General features: G+C 50.5%; 1 protein-coding gene across 1 annotated transcript in view; it reads right to left on the reverse strand.

Moving 5' to 3' along the window:
* Positions 1 to 5,717: 5,717 nt before the first annotated feature.
* The window catches only part of TNFRSF8 (TNF receptor superfamily member 8), a 73,277-nt gene continuing 55,908 nt past the window's right edge, over positions 5,718 to 23,086 (reverse strand). Inside the window, exons 11-15 of the mRNA XM_027564860.1 lie at positions 22,769 to 22,870; positions 22,582 to 22,635; positions 15,229 to 15,254; positions 10,949 to 11,132; positions 5,718 to 7,043 (exon numbers count right to left, since the gene is read on the reverse strand). Coding sequence (XP_027420661.1) covers positions 6,799 to 7,043; positions 10,949 to 11,132; positions 15,229 to 15,254; positions 22,582 to 22,635; positions 22,769 to 22,870 — 611 coding nt within the window. The 3' untranslated portion in view covers positions 5,718 to 6,798. The remainder of the gene's footprint in view (positions 7,044 to 10,948; positions 11,133 to 15,228; positions 15,255 to 22,581; positions 22,636 to 22,768; positions 22,871 to 23,086) is intronic.

Here is a 23,086-nt window from a genome sequence, read left to right on the forward strand (position 1 = left end):
CTTACTGTCACTCCCTGACTACAACTGTTCAGGAAGAGGGGTGAGCACGTGTGGGCTGACTCCTCAGAGCCTGGGAATTGCAACTCTAGGCAGCAGGGGCCTTGTCCATCTGCCCACCTGGACATCAGAATGACCAGAAGTGAAGGCGGGGTCCCTCATCGCTGGGCAATCAGGGCAGGGAAATGCTCTCTGGCTCTCGGATGGACCACGTGACAGGCAGTGGCTGGTTCAGTGGCCAGGCTGATTGTGAGGTCTGGGTGTGGGCTGGAGTCCTGGAGGTGGGGTGGGCGAGGTCGCCTTCCTCCAGCCCCCAGGGAAAACATGGTCAGACGGGGGCTTCTGGCTGGCTGCCTGTGGTGGAGAGGAGGCCCCAGACTGCCCCTGAGTGTGACAAGCTGTGAAATAAAATTCATCTTTTATGGCAAGGCAAGAGAAATTTAAACATAAGAATTCTTCTCTGCCATTTGGCTTCCTCTCTCCTCCCCCAGTTTCAGCCAGGTTAAATCTGAGTCACCACACCATAGATGTCAGCCACCGCCATTTTGGACTCCTTTTCCCTATTCTAACTACCTAATACCCCATGCCCGAGGAGTGGTGGCTGCGCGGGTCAGGAGGGGCGGCAGTGAGGAGATACCCCTCATCCAAGGTAAGGAGCAGCGGCTGCACTTTGCTGGAGCAGCCATGAAGAGATACCCCACGTCCAAGGTAAGAGAAACCCAAGTAAGATGGTAGGTGTTACTAGAGGGCATTAGAGGGCAGACACTGAAGCCATAATCACAGAAAACTAGTCAATCTAATCACACTAGGACCACAGCCTTGTCTGACTCAATGAAACTAAGCCATGCCCACGGGGACACCCAAGATGGGCAGGTCATGGTGGAGAGGTCTGACAGAATGTGGTCCACTGGAGAAGGGAATGGCAAACCACTTCAGTATTCTTGCCTTGAGAACCCCACGAACAGTATGAAAAGGCAAAATGATAGGATACTGAAAGAGGATCTCCCCAGGTCGGTAGATGCCCAATATGCTACTGGAGATCAGTGGGGAAATAACTCCAGAAAGAATGAAGGGATGGAGCCAAAGCAAAAACAATACCCAGTTGTGGATGTGACTGGTGATAGAAGCAAGGTCCGGTGCTGTAAAGAGCAATATTACATAGGAACCTGGAATGTCAGGTCCATGAATCAAGGCAAATTGGAAGTGGTTAAACAAGAGATGGCAAGAGTGAATGTCGACATTCTAGGAATCAGCGAACTAAAATGGACTGGAATGGGTGAATTTAACTCAGATGACCATTATATCTACTACTGCAGGCAGGAATCCCTCAGAATAAACGGAGTAGCCATCATGGTCAACAAAAGAGTCCAAAATGCAGTACTTGGATGCAATCTCAAAAATGACAGAATGATCTCTGTTCGTTTCCAAGGCAAACCATTCAATATCACAGTAATCCAAGTCTATGCCCCAAACAGTAACACTGAAGAAGCTGAAGTTGAATGGTTCTATGAAGACCTACAAGACCTTTTAGAACTAACACCCAAAAAAGATGTCCTTTTCATTATAGGGGATTGGAATGCAAAAGTAGGAAGTCAAGAAATACTTGGAGTAACAGGCAAATTTGGCCTTGGAATATGGAATGAAGCAGGGCAAAGACTAATAGAGTTTTGCCAAGAGAACGCACTGGTCATAGCAAACACCCTCTTCCAGCAACACAAGAGAAGATTCTACACATGGACATCACCAGATGGTCAACATCAAAATCAGATTGATTATATTCTTTGCAGCCAAAGATGGAGAAGCTCTATACAGTCAGCAAAAATAAGACCAGGAGCTGACTGTGGCTCAGATCATGAACTCCTTATTGCCAAATTCAGACTTAAATTTAAGAAAGTAGGGAAAACCACTAGACCATTCAGGTATGACCTAAATCAAATCCCTTATGATTATACAGTGGAAGTAAGAAATAGATTTAAGGGACTAGATCTGATAGATAGAGTGCCTGATGAACTATGGACTGAGGTTAGTGACACTGTACAGGAGACAGGGATCAAGACCATCCCCATGGAAAAGAAATGCAAAAAAGCAAAATGGCTGTTGGGTAGGCCTTACAAATAGCTGTGAAAAGAAGAGAAGTGAAAGGCAAAGGAGAAAAGGAAAGATAGAAGCATCTGAATGCAGAGTTCCAAAGAATAGCAAGAAGAGATAAAAAAGCGTTCTTCATCGATCAATGCAAAGAAATAGAAGAAAACAACAGAATGGGAAAGACTAGAGATCTCTTCAAGAAAATTAGAGATACCAAGGGAACATTTCATGCAAAGATGGGCTCGATAAAGGACAGAAATGGTATGGACCTAACAGAAGCAGAAGATATTAAGAAGAGATGGCAAGAATACACAGAAGAACTGTACAAAAAAGATCTTCACGACCCAGATACTCACGATGGTGTGATCACTCACCTTGAGTCAGACATCCTGGAATGTGAAGTCAAGTGGGCCTTAGAAAGCATCACTACGAACAAAGCTAGTGGAGGTGATGGAATTCCAGTTGAGCTATTTCAAATCCTGAAAGATGATGCTGTGAAAGTGCTGCACTCAATATGCCAGCAAATTTGGAAAACTCAGCAGTGCCCACAGGACTGGAAAAGGTCAGTTTTCATTCTAATCTCAAAGAAAGGCAATGCCAAGAATGCTCAAACTACCACACAATTGCATTCATCTCACACGCTAGTAAAGTAATGCTCAAAATTCTCCAAGCCAGGCTTCAGCAATGCGTGAACTGTGAACTTCCAGATGTTCAAGCTGGTTTTAGAAAAGGCAGAGGAACCAGAGATCAAATTGCCAACATCTGCTGGATCGTGGAAAAAGCAAGAGAGTTCCAGAAAAACATCTATTTCTGCTTTATTGACTATGCCAAAGCCTTTGACTATATGGATCACAATAAACTGTGGAAAATTCTGAAAGAGATGGGAATACCAGACCACCTGACCTGCCTCTTGAGAAACCTATATACAGGTCAGGAAGCAACAGTTAGAACTGGACATGGAACAACAGACTGGTTCCAAATAGGGAAAGGAGTATGTCAAAGCTGTATATTGTCACCGTGCTTATTTAACTTATATGCAGAGTACATCATGAGAAATGCTGGACTGGAAGAAGCACAAGCTGGAATCAAGATTGCCAGGAGAAATATCAATAACCTCAGATATGCAGATAACACCACCCTTATGGCAGAAAGTGAAGAGGAACTAAAAAGCCTCTTGATGAAACTGAAAGAGGAGAGTGAAAAAGTTGGCTTAAAACTCAACATTCAGAAAACTAAGATCATAGCATCTGGTCCTATCATTTCATGGGGAATAGATGGGGAAACAGTGTCAGACTTTATTTCGGGGGGCTCCAAAATCACCGCAGATGGTGATTGCAGCCATGAAATTAAAAGACGCTTACTCCTTGGAAGGAAAGTTATGACTAACCTAGATAGCATATTGAAAAGCAGAGACATTACTTTGCCAACAAAGGTCCATCTAGTCAAGGCTATGGTTTTTCCAGTAGTCATGTATGGATGTGAGAGTTGGACTGTGAAGAAAGCTGAACGCCGAAGAATTGATGCTTTTGAACTGCGGTGTTGGTGAAGACTCTTGAGAGTCCCTTGGACTGCAAGGAGATCCAACCAGTCCATCCTAAAGGAGATCAGTCCTGGGTGTTCTTGCAAGATCCAACCAGTCCATTCTAAAGGAGATCAGTCCTGGGTGTTCTTTGGAAGGAATGATGCTAAAGCCGAAACTCCAGTACTTTGGCCACCTCATGCGAAGAGTTGACTCATTGGAAAAGACTCTGATGCTGGGAGGGACTGGTGGCAGGAGGAAAAGGGGATGACAGAGGATGAGGTGGCTGGATGGCATACCGACTCGATGGATGTGAATTTGAGTGAACTCCGGGAGTTGGTGATGGACAGGGAGGTCTGGCGTGCTGCAATTTATGGGGTTGCAAAGAGTTGAACACAACTGAGCAACTGAACTGAACTGAACAAACTCCTCCCCCTGCACTGTGTATCTGTTATTATGCATCAAACCAGACTTCTATCAGCAGGAACACCGGCTCAACCAGTCACGTACTCATAGCATCAACAAGACAATTCATTAAAACACAGCATTTCTTCTTGGTCTTATAAGGGGTCACATGACCCACCACGATGGCACTTAGATCTGGATGATGTAAACCGGTCAATAATATGTCATTTAATGTACGGCCCTCTGTCTCAAAAAAAACTTAAACTGTGTCTTGACTTCTAATGGGTGGAATAGTCCTCAGAGCTTTCTGAGACGCTCTTTCCAGGTTATAATCCTAACATTTGGCTCAAATGAAGTCTTCCAATTCTTTCTTAGATGAATTTTTGTTGACACCAGGGAGGCAGACTGACTTCCTAGCTCTGACTCTAAGCCCAAGGCTTACATTCACTCCTGGTCCTCTCTGGGTTCCCCAAGGCTGGGGCATTCATGCTGCTACTAAGTGACTCCCTTTCCCAAGCTGGAGTGCTGCTGGGTTCAGCCCAGAGGGAAGAAGGATCGTGGGGAAACCATGCATCTCTCCTACCCAAAGGGAACCTTAGGACTTGAGGGCTTTATTCTGAGTATCCTCAAAGGCTGGGCCTTGGACTGACCAGGGAGTGGGTGTTACACAAGGAATAGTCTGCCTCCATCCACAGGGAAAAACCTCCAGCAGTGGGAATGGCTGTCCCAGCAGACAGGGGGCTCCTTGTCCCCAGAGGCTGACAGCCTAGGTGTCTGGGGGCAGAGAGAAAGGGGGAACCCCTGTCCTGACTGGAGAGAGATCGCTCAGACCCTTCTACTCAGACATACTCAAATCTCAGGGAGAATTTCCTGAGCCTTGTGATTGCTTTCTAAGGGAACTTATGAATTTTTAAAGGATCAAAGTTTTGTGACAGGCCCTCCAGCGAGGGAGCCTGTCATTCCATGAAGCATATGTCAATATCCTCAAGTCATAGCTACAGAGCCCTTCGGGGTTGGGGGGTGGGGAGAGTGGCAGGAGGTTGCAGAGCACCCATACTGTCCTTGCAAAGGGCATTTTGGCAGTTGTCCAGCCCATATAAACATCAGGTTCTGATGTAAACTGTCTCTCACAGCGTCCAGCGTCTCTCCAACTTTCCCCAAAACATCTGAGTGGTTTCAGAAACTACCCTTGTGATGCCTGACCCAGCCTCAACTTCCTCCAGAGACTGAGTGGGCTGGTGAGTAAACAGCAGCTTTCCCCGGCCTGCCTTCCAGCGGGTAATTCCAACAGCCTCCAGGCTGCCTGGACTGTGTGTCCTGGGGCCACAGCAGACTTAGCATCTGCCCATACTCCTTTTCCAAGGCCGCTTGTTTGCTGACTTGAGTCTGAGAGCCCCAAGGACAGCAGGACACCGCAGGCCCAAATCAGGCCACTCGATCTTTACTGTGAAATGCAAAACTCCTGAAGTCCAGACTGAACCACAAAATGTTCTTTGTTTTCCAGCAGAATGGGAGACCAGGGAGCTTTTTGACACCCACAGGAGCACAAACATCCAAATCGCCTTCTGGGCTTCCCAGGTGGCTCAGTGGTAAAGAATCCACCTGCTAAGGCCGGAGCTGTAGGAAATGAGGGTTCAGTCCCTGGTGGGGAAGATCCCCTGGGGGAGGAAATGGCAACCCACTCCAGTAGTCTTGCCCGGAGAATCCCATAGACAGAGGAGCCTGGTGGGGTCGCACCTTGTGGGGTCCATGGGATGGCAAAGACTCGGACACGACTGAGCACAATCACCCAGTCTCATGGGCGCTGAGCAGCTGGAGCCAGAGGCTGGGCCTGGGACCATCAGGATCTATGTACGTGGCAGATCTGGGAAGGATGCATCTTCGTGACCCAGGACAGAGACCATGGTGTCCACAGAGCAGGCGAGAACCCAAGAAGGGCCCACAGTTCCCCTTCTCCATTTAGCAAGGAAGCCGCCTGGGTGAAGCAGAGCAGGCTCTTCTCCAGGCAGCAGCTGGTGGGCAGAGCCTCCATCTGGGCAAGGGCACCATGGCTGCTGAGAATCTTCAGGTGGCTGGGTCCCGAAGGCCTCTTGCTTCGGGAACGGTGACATGCGCTGGGCCCTGGGCCCACTGTGGAGCAGGCTACAGGACACTGACAGACTGGCAAGGCTAGGAGGGCCCCAGTGGCCCAGGCAGGGCTGGAGGCCAGACTGGGGACTCACGTCCGCAGAGTGCAGTGCTGTGGCTGCGGCCAAAACGGGGCAGGCAGACAACACCCCATTTCTTGACTTCCCTTCTGATTCAGGAGAAACAAACAGAGGCATTGGCTCCATGCCCACAGGGCCACTCACAGTAACTAGGGGTGGCTCGCACAGCAGTGAGGCCTGGAGGGCATCACTCCTGAGGCCAGGGTGATGGAGAAAGCGGGGTCTGCGGGGATGTGCCTCGTGGCCTCAGCCTCTGCTTGGGGTGTGTGTTTGACACCCAGGACTCTGGGCATCTTCTTGGCAGCAGCAGAAGGCAAGGGGCCCAGGCCCTCCTGGTCATTCAGATCCAGCCCCTTGTCTGTCTCTGCCGCACAGGCCTGGGCTCCCCAAGGTCCGGGTTGGGAGGCGCTGAGTGGGGATACGAGTATAGAACAGCGGGACCTCCCATATTGACAGGCTGGGCCCACCGCTGGATGCTGGAACCTCAGTTCAAGCCAGACGGGCCTCTGCCACCGGTGTGGTGCCACCAGGGCCACCATGGCCTTCCAGAGGCACCCAGCTGCCCTCTCAGCCCCAGTCCAGCCCTCATTTATCAGAGACAGTCGTGGGCAAGGGGTCCTCCTTCCCTTCCTCCTCCACCGAGAACATAACGTCCCCACAGCTGCCCAGCGGTGGCTCCGTCTCCTGCTCCGGGTAGTGGGAGGCATAGTCCGTCTCCAGCTCCTCCTCGAGCTCGGGCCCGGCTGGCCCCACTGGGCCTTGGCCCTCAGGCACCTCGGCTTTCACGGTCCCCACAATCACGGTGTCGGCTTTCATGATGTAGATGTTCTCTGCAAGGCAAAAGGGTGGGGGAGGTGAGGAGACCAGGGCCCCAGCTGTACAGAAGCCAGGAGGCAGAGGAGGGTCCCTATACCAGCTCTGCCACTCCTGCTGTGTGGCCTCAGGGAGAACGCACAGCCACTCTGATCCACAATAAACCCTGCTGACTTCACAGGTGTCTTGGGGCTTCAAAGGAGATAAAACAGCTAGCAGTTGCCTGCAGAGGGGTTAAGGACTGGAGGTGCTCCTGATTTTCTCGACATTTCTGCAGGGATGGGGCAGGAAAGGAGAGGACAGGGTTAGGAGAGAAAGCAAGAAGTGGGGGGAAATCAGGGAACAACGATGTTGATATCAAGAGCACCACTGAACACTGGCAGAGCTTAGCCTGCCGCCTTGGATGTTTTCCACACATTAGCTTCCGAATCTTTGCATCACTTCCACAAGATAGATGGCCGATTATTATACGATCCCCATTTACAGATGGAGCTCAGGGATGTTAAATGACCTGCCCAAGGTCACCAGGTAGTCAGTAGAAATCCCCAAAGAAACTCCACCATGCCCAGCTTCCCTTTCAGCACCTATTCACATGCCTAAAGCAGAAATCTGGGGACTGCGCGGGCGGGAGGAGGGGAAGCGGGTGGCGGCAACATGTCCTGGTTTTCCTGAGATGCCACCAGTTTTCAAAGTTCTGCGTCCCAGGAACCTCTTCAGTCCAGCCTAACCCAGACCACATCCTACAGAAACCTCAACCCTGTTAATAATTGCCAAGAGCCTGAGATTTGGACAGCTTTGCAGGGGCCCGTATATCTTGGTGTTTATTTCTTATTGCTGTGTGCCTGCCTTGCAAACAGGAGGGCTGCCTGTGTGAATTGCATGGATGAATAACCAGCCCAGCCTGTTAGCTGCATTACCCGCGCCCCACCGCCCCCCCCCCACTGACCTCCTGCTTCCAGGGCTTTGGAGTCTCAGGGGAGCTAAGTAAGCTGCCAGAGAAGCTGGGAAGTAGGGAGCCTGGCTTTCACCCAGATCAGCTAACTGCAAACTCCAGTAGCCCAGCTTCTGATGGCCTTGAGCTCAGGGCAGGGTGCCAGCTCCCAGCCCCTCGGCCCTAGAACTCTCTCTCTGGAGTCTGAATGGGGAAGCTATCAAGAGGGAACTTGAGAGCTAGGGTGGGGTTCAGGATGCCTGCCTTGCTGGGAAACCCAGTTACACCCCTCTGATTCAGGAGCCCCCCAAAGATTCTTGGGGCCCCTGCACCCTCAACCCATTGCATAATCCAGTTTTTCTGTTTTGGTCTTTGATACCTCTAGGAGAGAGAGAAGGTTACAAGAATGAAATAAGCTGTAGGCTGGGAGCCCCCTACCCCCCAAAAGAGAGAGCATGGCCTCAAGTCACACACCGTCCACTAAAGCCTGCAGAACCTGACCAGAAGGGCTGGCAAAAGATAGAAGCCAGTGATAGTGAGGTGAGGGAGAACACAGAAGAAACTAGGCAGGGCCAGAGATGAGAGAGACAGACAGACAGACATAGAGGAGGAGGGGTGTGAATGAAGCGGGGTATGTTTGTCCAGGTAGAAGCAGCCAAAGCTGGGGGGCCAGGCTGTCACCCCCTCACGTTCCCCGGGTCCTGATTCCCTGGGCTCTGTCTACCGACCACCACAGGGCTGCCTGCGGGAGAGGGTCTTCCAGAAGCTGCTTGGATTTCCTGCCCCATTCAGGGCTCCAGCATCCAAAGTTGTGTTGGTTGGGGGTGAGTGGGTGGTGGTGGTGAAGGTGAAAGGACAGGGTTCCCTGTGCCTGGTGCCCAGGGGTAGAGGGGTAACCAGAGTGTGGTCCCCTTGGGACTGGACCAGGGGTTACTCCTCTCAGGAGATGTCAGAAGAACAGAGGGCTCACCATCTCTTGAATGTTCCAGGAAGACCTCCTCCAAGCTTACAGACCAGGCTTATAGACCAGGCTGCCCATGGCCCAGCCCTGCTGGGAGCCTGGTACCTCCCTCTACCCACCCCTGCCAAACACTCCCAGAGCCCCAGCCCTGTGGCTCCAGGCACTGTGCTCAGCAAGGACTCAAACATTCAAACTAGGACTTCTTAGGAAATTTGCAAAAAATGTCTTCAGCAGTATTTCCCAAAATACATCCTTTTCCAATAAAACTTGCTACTGCTGCTGCTAAATCGCTTCAATCTTGTCCAACTCTGTATGACACCATAGATGGCAGCCCACCAGGCTCCCCTGGGATTCTCCAGGCAAGAACACTGGAGTGGGTTGCCATTTCCTTCTCCAATGCATGAAAGTGAAAAGTGAAAGTGAAGTTGCTCAGTTGTGTCCGACCCTCAGCGACCCCATGGACTGCAGCCTTCCAGGCTCCTCCATCCATGGGATTTCCCAGGCAAGAGTACTGGAGTGGGGTGCCATTGCCTTCTCCGAATAAAATTTGCTGAAAGCTGCAATTCCAAAAGTTTCAGTTTGGCGCTAACGGTTCTGCCCTCAGAGTTCCATCCACCAACCCCTGCTACAGAAATATGTAGGATGATCACAAATGCCTCTTCGGAATGATCTCAGTGATGGTTAACTCTCCAGAGAAGACAGAGATGGAGCCCATTAAGACCCTGCCTCTTGGGGAGCTTAAAGCCAGGTGGGGCGGGGAGGAAGCTGCAAACACAGTCATACTGCTGGGAGCTGAGGACACAAGGTGGAGAGGCCTGGGTTCTGGGGGTACCCAGAGGGTGTCTCCTAGACAGGAGAGTAGAGAGGGCGGGGAAGGCTTCCTGGAGAGGAGGCAAATACGCAAGGTCCTGGGACATCAGAAATTTATTCAAGACTTCCCCCGGTGGTCCAGCGATTAAGACTCCTCACTTACCCTGCAAAGGGCATGAGTTCGATCCCTGGTGCCCCAAACTGCAGCCTAAGATCTCACAGGCTATGTGGTGCAGCCAAAGAAGAAAAGAATTGACTAGATTCAAGGAGGTGGAGCTGACTATTTCAGGTGAGGAAGAAGCTCCCACGGAGAAGCTCAGATGTGAGAGAGGGCTCCAAAAACTAGAACACTGCCACTGAGAAGGGGGAGCAGACCTGCAGGGTTGGGAGGCAGGCGAGCCTGGTGGGAAGGAGAAGCAGCAGCCTGGAATTCACACTGCAGGGAGCAGGGACTCCCTGGAGGCCTTCAAGCAGGGGTATAAGATGGGCAAGTATGCGTTTTGGTAGAAGCGCTCTTGATGTACCGGGGTGAGGGGAGGAGGAGGAAGAAGACTGGAGAGTGGAAGGTTCGCCTTGGCTGGAGGGAGGCTGCAGTTTGGGGCACCAGGGAAATCACTTCATCCTGAACCGATGTTTCTCCAATTGTAAAATGGAGGGACTGACTCGAGCCTCAGAAGGAGAGGTGACCAGCGCACAGTGCCCAAATGTTTTGGCTGATGTCTCTCCTGACATCTCCCTCCACCCGTCTTAGAGGCCCTGTGCTGGGGGCTGGATGGTGTTTACTTCCCCTCTAATAAGAGCAGGCACCAGGCAGAGGGAGCCCCGCAGCCACCAGGGCAACTTTGCGAGCATCATTTCACAAGTTCCCACAATGACCCCGGGAAGTCAGAAGTATTGACTACTCTTAGTTTGGTGGTGGTGGTTTAGTCGCTAAGTCATATCTGAATGTTGCAACCCCATGGGCTGTATCCCGCCAGGCTCCTCTAGTTTACAGAAATTTAAATTGGGATGAAGAGGCGGAGCAAGCTGTAGATACCCCTGAGAATGGCTTAACTCCTTCATGAAAAGCATCTCCTACTTATAAAAGCCGGTTGGGGAGCCCCTGTCTCTTCCTTGCTGAGCTTTCCATCCCCAGGGTCTCTGGTCCCTCGTTAGGGGCTCAGGGTCCATCTCCCACTGCCCCCTAAGCACTCCCGGACCCCCCAAACAGGCCGACTCACCAATCCTGTTGTTGGTATGCTCCATGGTCCCTCGGGGCTCAGGTAGGTCTGTGGGGGAAGGGGGGCTGCTGACTGGGCTGGCCTCCAGCAGCCGCAGGCTCTCCAGGCAGGTCTCCATGGCCGGGCGGCTCAGTAAGCCCTGCTCCTCATTGCCTGGGTCTGCCACTGATACACTCTTGGTCAGCTGCAGTGGGCAGAGGAAATGGTGCTGAGGCAGGGTACCCCAACCTCCCCCAGTCTCTGCGCTGGGGAATGCATTTCTTCATCTCCATAGACCCCCAGCAAGTCTCCTTCTCTGCTTTAAAGCCACCATGTGCTCACCCTGGGCTTCTCAGCATGGATGACCTGATGTTCCTGCATATGGGACCCTGTGAAGGCACATCGTTTTTAACTGGCACTAAATAAGGATAGTGGAGCATCGCATACAATGCTTACTGTGTATGTGGCCCTCAACACGTGCTAATCATTAACAACCACTCTGCGTGAGTGCATGCTAAGTCGCTTCAGTCATGTCTGACTCTGCGACCCTAAGGACTGTAGCCCGCCAGGCTCTTCTATCCATAGGATTCTCCAGGCAAGAATACTGGAATGAGTTGCCAAGCCCTCCTCCAGGGGATCTTCCTGACCTAGGGATGGAACCCGAGTCTCTTATTGTCTCCTGCATTGACAGGTGGTTCTTTACCACTAGTGCCCCCTGGGAAGCCCAACTAGTCTACAAGGCGGTTAATATCTCCCCATTTTACAGATCAGGAAACTGAGGCACAGAAGAGTCAAGTAACTTGCTCAGGGTTAGTTAGTAAGTGTCCGGCCAATACTAGAACCCAGTGTCTCCCTTTGGAATCCATACATGTTTGCTCAGTCTACAAGTGTCAGCTCTAGGCCCACCCCAACTCCCCTGCTCCTGGGACAGCAGTCTTTTATGATCACAGTAATGTACTAAAAACAGATATGTTTCAGGAAAATGTTGGTTTCAGTTTTGACCTTTCCATAAGTGCCAAGGAGAAGTGGTCTCATGAAATGTTCTAACGTAAATACCATTTACCTTCAAGCTTCAAAAGGGAATGAGTTTGAAAAATTCCAAAAATACAGTTACATAATCCTTCATATTCTTTTAAAATAATTTGAAGTTTAAAAGATGGTAGTCTTAAAGAAGTTACTATTTATGCACTGGTCCATGTGGTCAAAATATATTTGATTATCTTTGCTGTTGTTATTGTTCAGTTGCTCAGTTGTATGTGACTCTTTGCGACCCCATGGACTGCAGCACGCCAGGCTTCCCTCTCCTTCATCATGTCCCAGAGCTTGCTCAAACTCATGTCTATTGAATCGGTGATGTCATCCAATCATCTCACCCTCTGTTGTCCCCTTCTCCTCCTGCCTTCAATCTTTCCCAGCATCAGGATCTTTGCTAATGAGTCGGCTCTTTGCATTAGGTGGCCAAAGTATTGCAGCTTCAGCATCAGTCCTTCCAATGAATATTCAAGATTGATTTTCTTTAGGATGGACTGGTTTGATCTCCTTGCAGTCCAAGGGACTCTCAAGAGTCTTCTCCAACACCACAGCTCAAAAGCATCAATTCTTTAGTGATTAGCCTTCTTTATGGCCCAACTCTCCCATTCATACATGACTACTGGAAAAACCATAGCTTTGAGTAGAGGGACCTTTGTCAGCAAAGTAATGTCTCTGCTTTTTAATATGCTATCTAGGTTTGTCATAGGCTTCCAAGAAGCAAGCGTCTTTTAATTTCATGGCTGCAGCCACCATCTACAGTGATTCTGGAGCCTAAGAAAATAAAAGTCTGTCACTGTTTCCATTGTTTCCCCATCTATTTGCCATGAAGTGATGGGACCGGATGCCATGATCTTAGTTTTCTGAATGTTGAGTTTTAAGTCAACTTTTTCACTCTCCTCTTTCATCTTCATCAAGAGGCTCTTCAGTTTTTCTTCACTTTCTGCCATAAGGGTGGTATCATCTGCATATCTGGGGTTATTGATATTTCTTCCGGCAATCTTCATTCCTGCTTGTGCTTCATCTAGCCCGGCATTTCACATGATGTACTCTGCACATTAAGTTAAATAAGCAGGGTGACAATATACAGCCTTGGTGTACTCCTTTCCCAATTTGGAACCAGTCCGTTGTTCCATGTCTGGTTCTAATTGTTGCTTCTTGACCTGCATAACGTTTCTCAAGAGACAAGTAAAGTGGTTTGGTATTCCCATCTTTAAGAATTTTCCAGTTTGTTGTGATCCTCACAGTCAAAGGCTTTGGCATAGTCAATAAAGCAGAAGTAGATGGTTTTCAGGAATTGTCTTGCTTTTTCTATGATCCAATGGATGTTGGCAATTTGATCTCTGGTTTCTCTGCCTTTTCTAAATCCAATGGAAGTTCTTGGTTCACGTACTGTTGAAATCTAGCTTGGAGAATTTTGAGCATTACTTTGTTACCGTGTGAGATGAGTACAATTGTGTGGTAGTTTGAACATTCTTTGGGATTGGAATGAAAATTGACCTTTTCCAATCCTGTGGCCACTGCTGAGTTTTCCAAATTTGCTGGAATATTAAATGGAGCACTTTGACAGCATCATCTTTTAGGATTTGAAACAGCTCAACTGGAATCCCATCACCTCCACTAGCTTTGTTCGTATCTTACAAATCATTAAATACTTTTTTCATGAAACTTCTTGATATCGTAACAGCAGCTTATCTGACTCAAGCATGTTTGACTGTGATCTCTCATGATTTGAAATTGAACCTGTATTGTGGTTCCATCTATTATGTTTGAAAATAGAGAATGGAGGCTTCCCTGGTGATATGGTAAAAAATCCACCTGCCAACGCAGGGGACACAGGTTCAATCCCTGGTCCGGGAATATTCCCCATGCCACAGAGCAACTAAGTCCAGGCACCACAACTACTTAAGCCTGCGTGCTCTAGAGCCTGTACTCGGAAACAAGAGAAGCCACTGCAATGAGAAGCCTGTGCACCACAGCTAGAGAGGAGCCCTTGCTCACCACAACTCGAAAAAGCCCATAATAGCAACAAAGACCCAGGGCAGCCAAATAAATAAAACTTAAAAATACTATTTAAAAAAAAGAAAGGAATGGAAGAACTGATAAGTGTGGGGGGAAGTGGGCAAACCATACACATCTGAGACCTGGTCATATGGTATGTTTCGTCCTGCCCCTCTCAGCTGTGGAAAGCAGGGCCGCTCCTCTCCCCACGCCCCCTCACTGGTCCCTGCGCTGCCCCTGAGAGGCCGGCACAGAGCAGGGCCCAAGCGAAGCCTGGAGAGGACCTGGCGCGCACGGCCCACGCAGGATGCCCGCAGGCTCGGCGGTAACATGTGCAAAGCCCCCAGCCCAGCGCCTGGCACAGCGAGAGCGTCATAAAAGGCGGGTGAAGATAGCCTTGCTAGGAGGCAGCTCAGGGTAACAGCCCAGAGCACTGGCTTTGGAGTCACGCACACCAGCCCTCAAATCCCAGCTGATCTATTTTCCAACTGCGGAATCACCTTTCCTGTCTGGGCCTCTGTTTCCTCTCCTATACAACAGGACAACAGTACCAACCTCAGTGTGTTGCCAGGACAAACGGGAACAACTTGGAGAAAGCCAGAAGCCTAGCTCGCGGGAAGTGCTCCCTGCATGCACATGTGCTCAGTCACGTCTGACTCTTTACGACCCCATGTAGCCCGCCAGGCTCCTCTGTCCATGGGATTCTCCAGGCACGAGTACTAGAGTAGGTTGCCATTTCCTCCTCCAGGGGATCTTCTCGACCCAGGGATCAAACCTGCATCTCTTGCATTGCAGGCGAATTCTTTACCACTCCGCCACCTGGGAGCACCAGGTGCTCCATATATGCTAGCTAAAGTTTCAAAAGTTTGTGCTACTGACTTGACATCCCAGCTTTGAGACTCACAGAGGATTGAAGGACAAAGGGGAAAATGAACCCAGCCTTCTCTCAGACCACACCTGGCACCCAAATGGTCAAAATCAGACCTGCTGTCTGGCAGGCCCTTCTGGAAGTCCCCAGTGGGATGAGCCAGGAGCCGAGGCTGCCGTGGGGGTGGAGCTGCGCATCCCTGGCCAGGGCCTGGCTGAGGCCCCACCGCGCTCAGAGCTCCCTGCGTGGGGCAGCCCCAGCCTGAACTTGCAGGGGAACCTGCATCTGGGCCGTGGGAGGGAAAGGACCCACCCAGTCACTGTCAGAACCAGCAGCTCTGATGGAGGAGGAGTCACATGTAGGGGCACAAAGCTGGGGTGGGGGCAAGGGAGAGGCTACTTACTATCGGGTTCCTCCCCGGCTTGGAATCTGCAAGGAGACAAAGAGCAGTCACTTCACCAAGGGGCATCTGGCAGCTGCCTGGCCCTGCCCCACCCCACTGCAGGCAAGTGCCTCCTCCACTGCCCCCAGGGTGGAAGTTGGTCCTTCCTCAGACCTCACTCTGGAGAACAGTGGATGGGTTTCAGGCCCGGGGCACAGGGCCTCACTTCCCAGGGGCAGCCAGAGAACAGGGCAGTCATCTCTCTCCCAGCCACCAAGCCCCTCAGCACACCGGACCCCTCCCCATCCACCCACTCCTACACACGCACAGGAGTGGTTCAAGACCAGTGTGCACCCCGCTGGAGCTGAAGAGGCTCTGGCAGGGTCAGAAGCTGGAGCCGAAGAGGCTCTGGCAGGGTCAGAAGCTGGTCTGTGGCTGTTGCCATCGCCTGGTGGCCTCCAGGGGCAGAAGAGGCCAGAGCCCCCCGGAGCAACATGTGAAACTCAACCCACACAGGAGGACCTCATGGTGATAGAGAGAGGGTGGCAGGTCCTGAGGATCCTTTCTGAGCCCCCGAGTCAGGCATGCCTAAAGCCAGATGGCCACAGAGCCCTTTAGGCTCCGGCCAGCATGAATTCAGCCTTCTATCACGTGTGCCCGAAACAGTCCACGTGACCAGTCTCACTGGTCATCACACTTCCGATAGTGTGGGCTCAGGCCACAGTGATCCTCAGGGGACAACCTTCAACTTCTCACCCTAAACGCCACCCTCCTCTCCAACTTTTCTCTCGATTTAAACAGGGCATCAGGTCACGGCCAAGTATATGTTGACCCTTAACCACAACCAGATGTCCAACTGGAAAAGCTAGAGATGGTACCGAGACGTGTCTACACTGGGGTGAGTCAGCTCCCAGGCGCTGAGTCCTCTGGGAGCGCACGGCCCCTTATACTCCCAAGGGGACCACCTACAGGGTCTTAACTTTTGTTGCCTTTAGGTGTGGACATCTGACCAGAGAACTCGCATATAAGGAGGCCAGCCAGCTGAGTCACCTCGGGAACTCTGTCTGACCTCAGCTGCTCTGGGGAACCAGCCTTCTGAAATCCTAGCGGAAATGCACACTGGGGGCCAACCAGCCATGATAAAACAACATGATGGGCAATTTGAACCTGCTGTGTAGACACCAGGTCACTTTGGGGGACAATCTTCCATGTCCATTTTAAATGACCGTCCGCAGGTAAAGTGTCTAAAGGGGAAATGGATCAGAATCATGGTCAAAAGAACACATGTGTAAAATGACACAATGGTTGATTACTGAGTTAACAAACAAATCTGGGAACTGCTATTCCCAGCAAAGCAGTCACCTTAGGAGGCTCGTGGCTCTCTCCCACAAGGTAGCCACTGTCCAGAGCCCGAGCCAGCATTTTGAGAAATGTTGTCCGGCCTGAGGCACATTCTTTTAAATGAAGTCAGAGAAGCCAAATCTTTATCCTTTGAGAGTGATGTCTGAGTTCTGCAAACAGCCAACTGTCATTTGGCAGAGAGTCATTGAGGGGAGAAAATATGTGACAAAGTAAAAAGACAGAATAAACAAAATTGGTAAGACACAGTCCTGGAGAGGATGTGGGTAAACAGGAACACAGCTGCTCATGCCCTGTGAACTGGTTCCCTCTTTCTCATTTCTCAAGAACCATCTGGCAGTGAAAACTTCACACACTTTGACTTAGTAATCCCTCTTTGGGGACACACCCTCAGGAAATAACTTGAAGGAAAGTAACCAGGCTGTGCACAGCAGTGGAGCCTATAATAAGCAAAAAAACTGAAAACAAGCCAGATGCCAAACAAAGAAGCAGCTTAGTGGTCCTGCATCGGAGGCCTGCCTAGCCGCGCATCCCCAGCACAGTCCTTCACCTCTCCCGGTCTTAGTTCTCTCGTTTGGAAAAGGGGCAAGATCATGCCCCTTCAGAGGGTTTTTATGAAGATTAAATGAGACCTCAGAAGAGAAGGTGCCCAGGAAGCAATCATGTTGAGAGCATATTCTCTCTTTCTTATGTTTTTGAGTTTCTGTAGGCTTTATTGGGATAAGTTAACAAAAATCAAGATTCCATCAACCATCATTTCTTAATGTATAAACTCAGCAGAGACTCTGGTCCATATATGAAAGCGTGAAAATATCAGTCGCTCAGTCATGTCCGACTCTTTGTGACTATACAGCCCAGTCCACCAGGCTCCTCTGTCCATGGAATTCTGCAGGCAAGAATATGGAGTGGGTAGACATTCCCTTCTCCAGGGGATCTTCCCGACCCAGGGGTGGAACCCAGGTCTCCCGCATTGCAGGCAGGTTCTTTACCATCTTAGCCCCCTGGTCCGTATATGTGCACATACAAAACATAACACATTTTAACATAAACAGAGTCCCACTAGAACATTTTGCCAGTTAACAGAAAGCCAATTTTCCCTTTCCCCAAATGTCTTCAAAATTGAGGCCCCACTGTTTACTTCACAGTGGAACTAGTCCCTTGTGGCTAGGGACACTGGAGTTCTATCCTGTCTACTAAACCAAAAAATAATTGTTTTCAAATTTTAATTTGAGAGCACATACTCTTGATACGTTGTGATGAAAATGGCACTGAACTCATATGGTCTTCCTCCTCCAAATCCTTGACTTCAATCTAATCAGGACAAAAATACTAGACCAGTTCCAACAGAGGATCATCCTATAACTTAACTGACCAGCACTCCTCAAAACTGCCGCGGTCACCAAAAGCTAGGGAGGCCAGAAACTGTCAGAGGCCAAGGGAGCCTAAGGCACAAATGCAAAGCAGTGTCCTGGGCGGGATCCTGGAGCAGCAGAAGCATGCTAGCAGAGTCAAGCAGATCTGAGCAGAGTATGGGCAGCAGAGAACAGCAGTGTATCGGTATTGCTTTTATTGTGACAAACGTACTGCAGTAGAATAAGATGTTTATAATAGAGGAAATTGGGTGTGGGCTATATTTCCACTAACTTCTCAAATTTTCTGTAAGTCTAAAACTTTTCTTTAAAATGAAGTCTGTTTAGATTTTTTAAATTACAACATTAAAAAGGGAAGGAGACAAACAAAAAGGAAGGTGGCTAAAATGCTCCCTAGCACCAGGGGAGCCCCAGGATATTCCCGTGGCTTGACACTCCATCACACCGAAAAGAAAACCAGATTTCAATACTGTCTCTCAGAAACCAGCATAAAATAATGTCAAGGTGAAAAGGCAGAATCCAGATGGTATCAACCTCGGCCTATAGCCGTGTTACAACCTGCCTGTGTTCTTTAATAAAGACCTAGAACGAACGGTGCCAAGTGCAGAGGTCAGATTTCGTAAGGGCTTTTTCCCTCAAAAATTTTGCTTCAGTTCCCTGTCTTCATTCACTGGTAATCTTGCTTTTTTGGAATAAGCGCAATCTTCTCACAAATGTGTCCAGCGTCCCAGGACACAAATCCAAGAACAAACTGGGCATCAGCGGCCCCCTTCGTCCCCATAGATAAGTGCTTGGCTTCCCAGAGCTGCTCTGAGGGCTGCTCAAGCCAAGCACATGGGTTCTGACAAGTTATCCATCCTTTCCATCCCTGTTGCTCTCTGCTGTCAGTTCCATCCCCTGTCTGGCCTGGGGTTCTGGCTGCTATGGGAAGTGGAACAGACCCAAGGAAGGAGTTTGGCAACAGGCAGCCTTAGATTCCAGTCCAGGAAGGGGCAGGGAATTATTACAAGCTAAGCTGGGAACATGGTAATGGAGTGCTCCAGGGAACTCCCTGGCGGTCCAGTGGTTGGGACTCAGCACTCTGACTGCCAAGGGCTGGGGTTTGATCTTTGGTCAGAGAACTAAGATCCCACAGACCGCATGGCCCAGCCAAAAAAAAAAAAGGAAAAGAAAAATTTTTTTTCCTTCAATTGAAAAATAAATTAAAAAAAAAACACACACAGATTTTAAAAAGAGATGAGCCCCAAACACAGAAAGATGGAATCAAAAAGACACAGGAGCCAGCTTGAAGGGGCCCTCACTGGCCTCACCCGGGACAATTTGAACATCAAATTAAGTAACAACGACAGCAGACTAAGAAAGGAATCACACATCCAGACAGACAAACATACAGAAACAGAGGAAAGGCTGATGATGCACTGGTTATTCACAGAGCCTCAAAGTACCTCCCCTCCCCTTAGCGATGACCACAGAGGAAATAGGACTGCATGGTGGAGAAGGCTGGCAGACACCCGCTCATCCAGGGCTTGTGGTGAACATGCAGGGGAAGGGACAAAGGGAAACCTGGCGGGAGTGAGGATGGGGCAGATACCTCACTCCAGAGTCAGGCAAACCCGGGCTGAGGGGCAGCCACAGAATCACTGGTACAGTCTTCCAAAATGGCAAGGTCATGACCAGGAGGGAGAAACTCAGACTAGAGGGGACAAAGACACGGTGGCCAAATGCAACAGGAGAGGCTGGACTGCATTCAAGGTATTATTATCAATGTTCGAAGAAACCAGACTGGGGTCTGAGACCTAGCTGGTGGAGATACAGCAAAGCGAATTCTCTGATGTTGATTTCCCTGCGGCTGTATGAAATACACACTCAGGTATTCAGGGGTAAAAACGCATGAAGTCAGTAACTTACTCTCAAATAGTTCAGGAAAAATACGTTCACCGTACCTTTCTGTATGTTTGAAGTTGTTTCAAAACAAAGCAATGTTTCCAACTTAAAACTGCCTGAAGTAACAGATAAAGTAATGATGACAGTGTTTTTTTAAATGAAGGGTTAAGAGACTTTCAGCCAGTGTTTTTCAACCAGTAGAGACGTTTCCCCTCCAGGGCACATGTGGCAGTACCTGGAGACACTGCTGGCTGTCACAGATGGAGGTGCTGCTAGTATCTGGTGGGTCTACAGACCAGGACTGCCTGGCATCCTGTAACACACAAGACAATCCCCACAGCAAAGGAAGATCCCGGGCAGGTGTCAACAGTGCCAGGGTACCCTTTAAGCAAAAATCTAGCCAGCACCACCAACAAAATCCTGGTCGGTCGTACTGCTCATTAACCAAGTGGCCTTAGACAAGCTTCTTCATCTTCCCGTGCCTCAGCTTTCTCATCTGAGAAATGGGTATAACAGGCCTCTGGGAGGAATAAGATGAGAACACACGTGTACTTATGGAGATGCCTGCCCCCGAGGACACACGCCACCAAGTCAGATCCACCTGCTAAATCCACAAGTCCGGATCACTGCTAACCACACCTGGGCTCCCTGAGCCCTGGAGTTCTGAGACCAGGGGGACTGAGGCCAGATTATTCCCACTCTGCTTGAGCTGGTCAGAAAGCTTGGGAGGGCCACTTGCCGGACCCAGCACAGGGCCACTAGGAAGTGCAGGGCGGATACACAAAGGAACGGACAAGTGCAGAAAGACTCCTGCACCCCTCCAGCTCCCACTGCACCCACCCTGCTCAGTCCACCCACATTTTGCATCCTTCGTCACCTCCTTCCCTGGGAACCAGACCCCCAAGGACCCATCGGAAGCCAGCGCGCCAGAAATGGCACCAAACAGGGTGGACACCACTGAGCCCCAGGCTCAGTTCCTGGTAAGTCTGACTTTTTAAGAGAAGGTGCTTTTTGTCTTTTCTCTCTTTCTCTCTCTCTCTCTCTTTTTTTTTTTTTTGTATGTGTGTGACAAAACTGCTATCATGGAGGTTTGAAGAAAAAAATAAACTGACAGCAATGGAAACTCTAATACTAGAAAAATGTCAAGAAAGCAAACGCAGGTTTCAATGAGACACTGAGCCTGACAGCTCATGGAAAAAGGCTTGAAACTGTCAAAACACAAAAAGCCCCCTTGCGAAGAGAACACAAGCACCTGCTTGTGAAACTCACCAAACCCAAAACACGCCTCACACACTGTGTTCAGGGGCCCAAGTCAGAAGCCAGGCTAGGGCAAAGGTTTCCGTGGGGTCTGGGGACGTGGGGGGCGAGGAGGTCTGAGTTGACCGCTGGGTGTCAGGCTGGGCACTGGGTGGTGGACAGCCCATGGCGGGGGGTGGGGTGGGGAGGAAGAGGGTAAAGGACTGAGACCTCTGCCAATGAGGCCTGCCGGCTCCAGGACCAGTTCCTGAGTCTGGCTATGGCAACTACAGACAGCGTGGCCCTGGGTCTCATCTCTTCATTACGAAATGAAGAGCATCACCCATTTACCGTGGGGCTTCTGGGTCTGTGAGACCGTCATAGGACACTGCCTTGAAACCAGAAAGGAAGCTCAAACCGTTTGTGTTTGCTCCTTCCCCTGTGGTCAGGGCCCATACACAGCAGGTGCTCAATCAATGCTTGTGGCATGTTGAGGAGGACCTTGTCCTGCCTTGAAAGATGTAACCCAGGGGAGAAGAGATACTTGGCACACGATGGCTGGCGTCGCCCCTCCAGCCCCCTGCCAGGTGAGAGCTGAGTCTGCTGCCTGGAATGGGTGGGGCATGGAAGGCTGCCTAGAAGAGGTGGTCTGGAGGCTGGCCAGGGATCAGAGAGAAGAGTTCAGATCAACCGAGAACTCAGGAAGGCCTGGACTCCTGGTGAGAAAAAAGGCCCCAGACACAGGGGAGCTGTCAGCAAACAGCAGCCACAGTCTGTGAATGCTGACTGCGCGCAGGCTCTGCACACAGCGCTCAACAGGCCCCGCCACAATGGACCCACACACCCACTCTTTGAATTAGACCCCACCTCCCAGGCAGCGCTAAAGAACCCAGCTGCCAATGCAGGAGATAGAAGAGACATGGGTTCAATCCCTGGGTCAGGAAGACCTCCTGGAGGGAGGGTATGGCAATCCACTCCAGCATTCTTTTCTGGAAAAGCCCATGGACAGAGGAGCCTGGCAGTTCATAGGATCACAAAGAGTCGGACACGACGGAGTGACTTGGTACAGATGAGGAAACTGAGACACAGAGGAATTAAGTAATTCACCCAGTCATGTAGCTCATAGTGCAGAATCAGACTCTAGCCCTGTTAGCCTGCTCCCTCTACCCCAACCCCTACACCCTGGGCACCAGCAGGAGGGAAAGGGCAGGGGAAATGACAAGGAGGCTGGGAAGGAGGGACAGAGAGAAGAGAGGAAGGGAAGGCCTCTCCTGAGGGCACGGCCAAGGAGAGAACGAAGGACAAGGTGAGTTTTTGAAGCTTTGGGCCCAGACCACATCCGACGCTGAAGGGAACATGTCACAGTTTCCACCCACATTATATTCCCATCACATACGAGGTTGCACAGAAAGGAGGAACAGCTTGTGGGAACCCCCACACAGAGGGAGCCCCAAGGGAGTTCTGGCCCACCGTGCAGAGCTGCGGTGTAGCCACGCACAGCCCTTTTGGACCCCTGGACACTCACCCACAGGCTCCAGCGTGGGCCGGAAGGTCTGGACTGGGTAGCACAGATGCAGCTCTGAAATGACAGCAGCAGGAGGACTGGGGTGCCAGCCTCAGAGGGTATCAGCGGGCAGGACGGGAAAAGGACCCAGGCCAGGCTAGCACAGGGCCCCCTGCCCTCCCAGGGCCCCAAGGATACAGGCACTTACTCTGTCCAATCCACTTCCTGCAGGCCCTCCGGTGGCACAGGACGAAGGAGCTGAAGCTGACGACTACCACCAGCATCAGAATCACCCAGAAGAGCACAGGTCCTGGAACACAGAGGTGCCCTGCGTTCACACCCTGACATCCTGGCAGGGAGCCAGGGGCCCTACAGCAACCACACAGCACAGCCCTCACCCCGGCCTGCTTCCTCCTTCTGGACACAGACTCCACTGTTGCTGACAGGACCTGGTCCTTTCCCAAGCCAGAAGAGAAACCCAGATCCTATCTGTAGCTATCTGGTCCAGCCCTCACCCACCTGTCCT

This window comes from Bos indicus x Bos taurus, chromosome 16 (genome assembly GCF_003369695.1).
Source record: "Bos indicus x Bos taurus breed Angus x Brahman F1 hybrid chromosome 16, Bos_hybrid_MaternalHap_v2.0, whole genome shotgun sequence".
NCBI classification, from domain to species: Eukaryota; Metazoa; Chordata; class Mammalia; order Artiodactyla; family Bovidae; genus Bos; species Bos indicus x Bos taurus.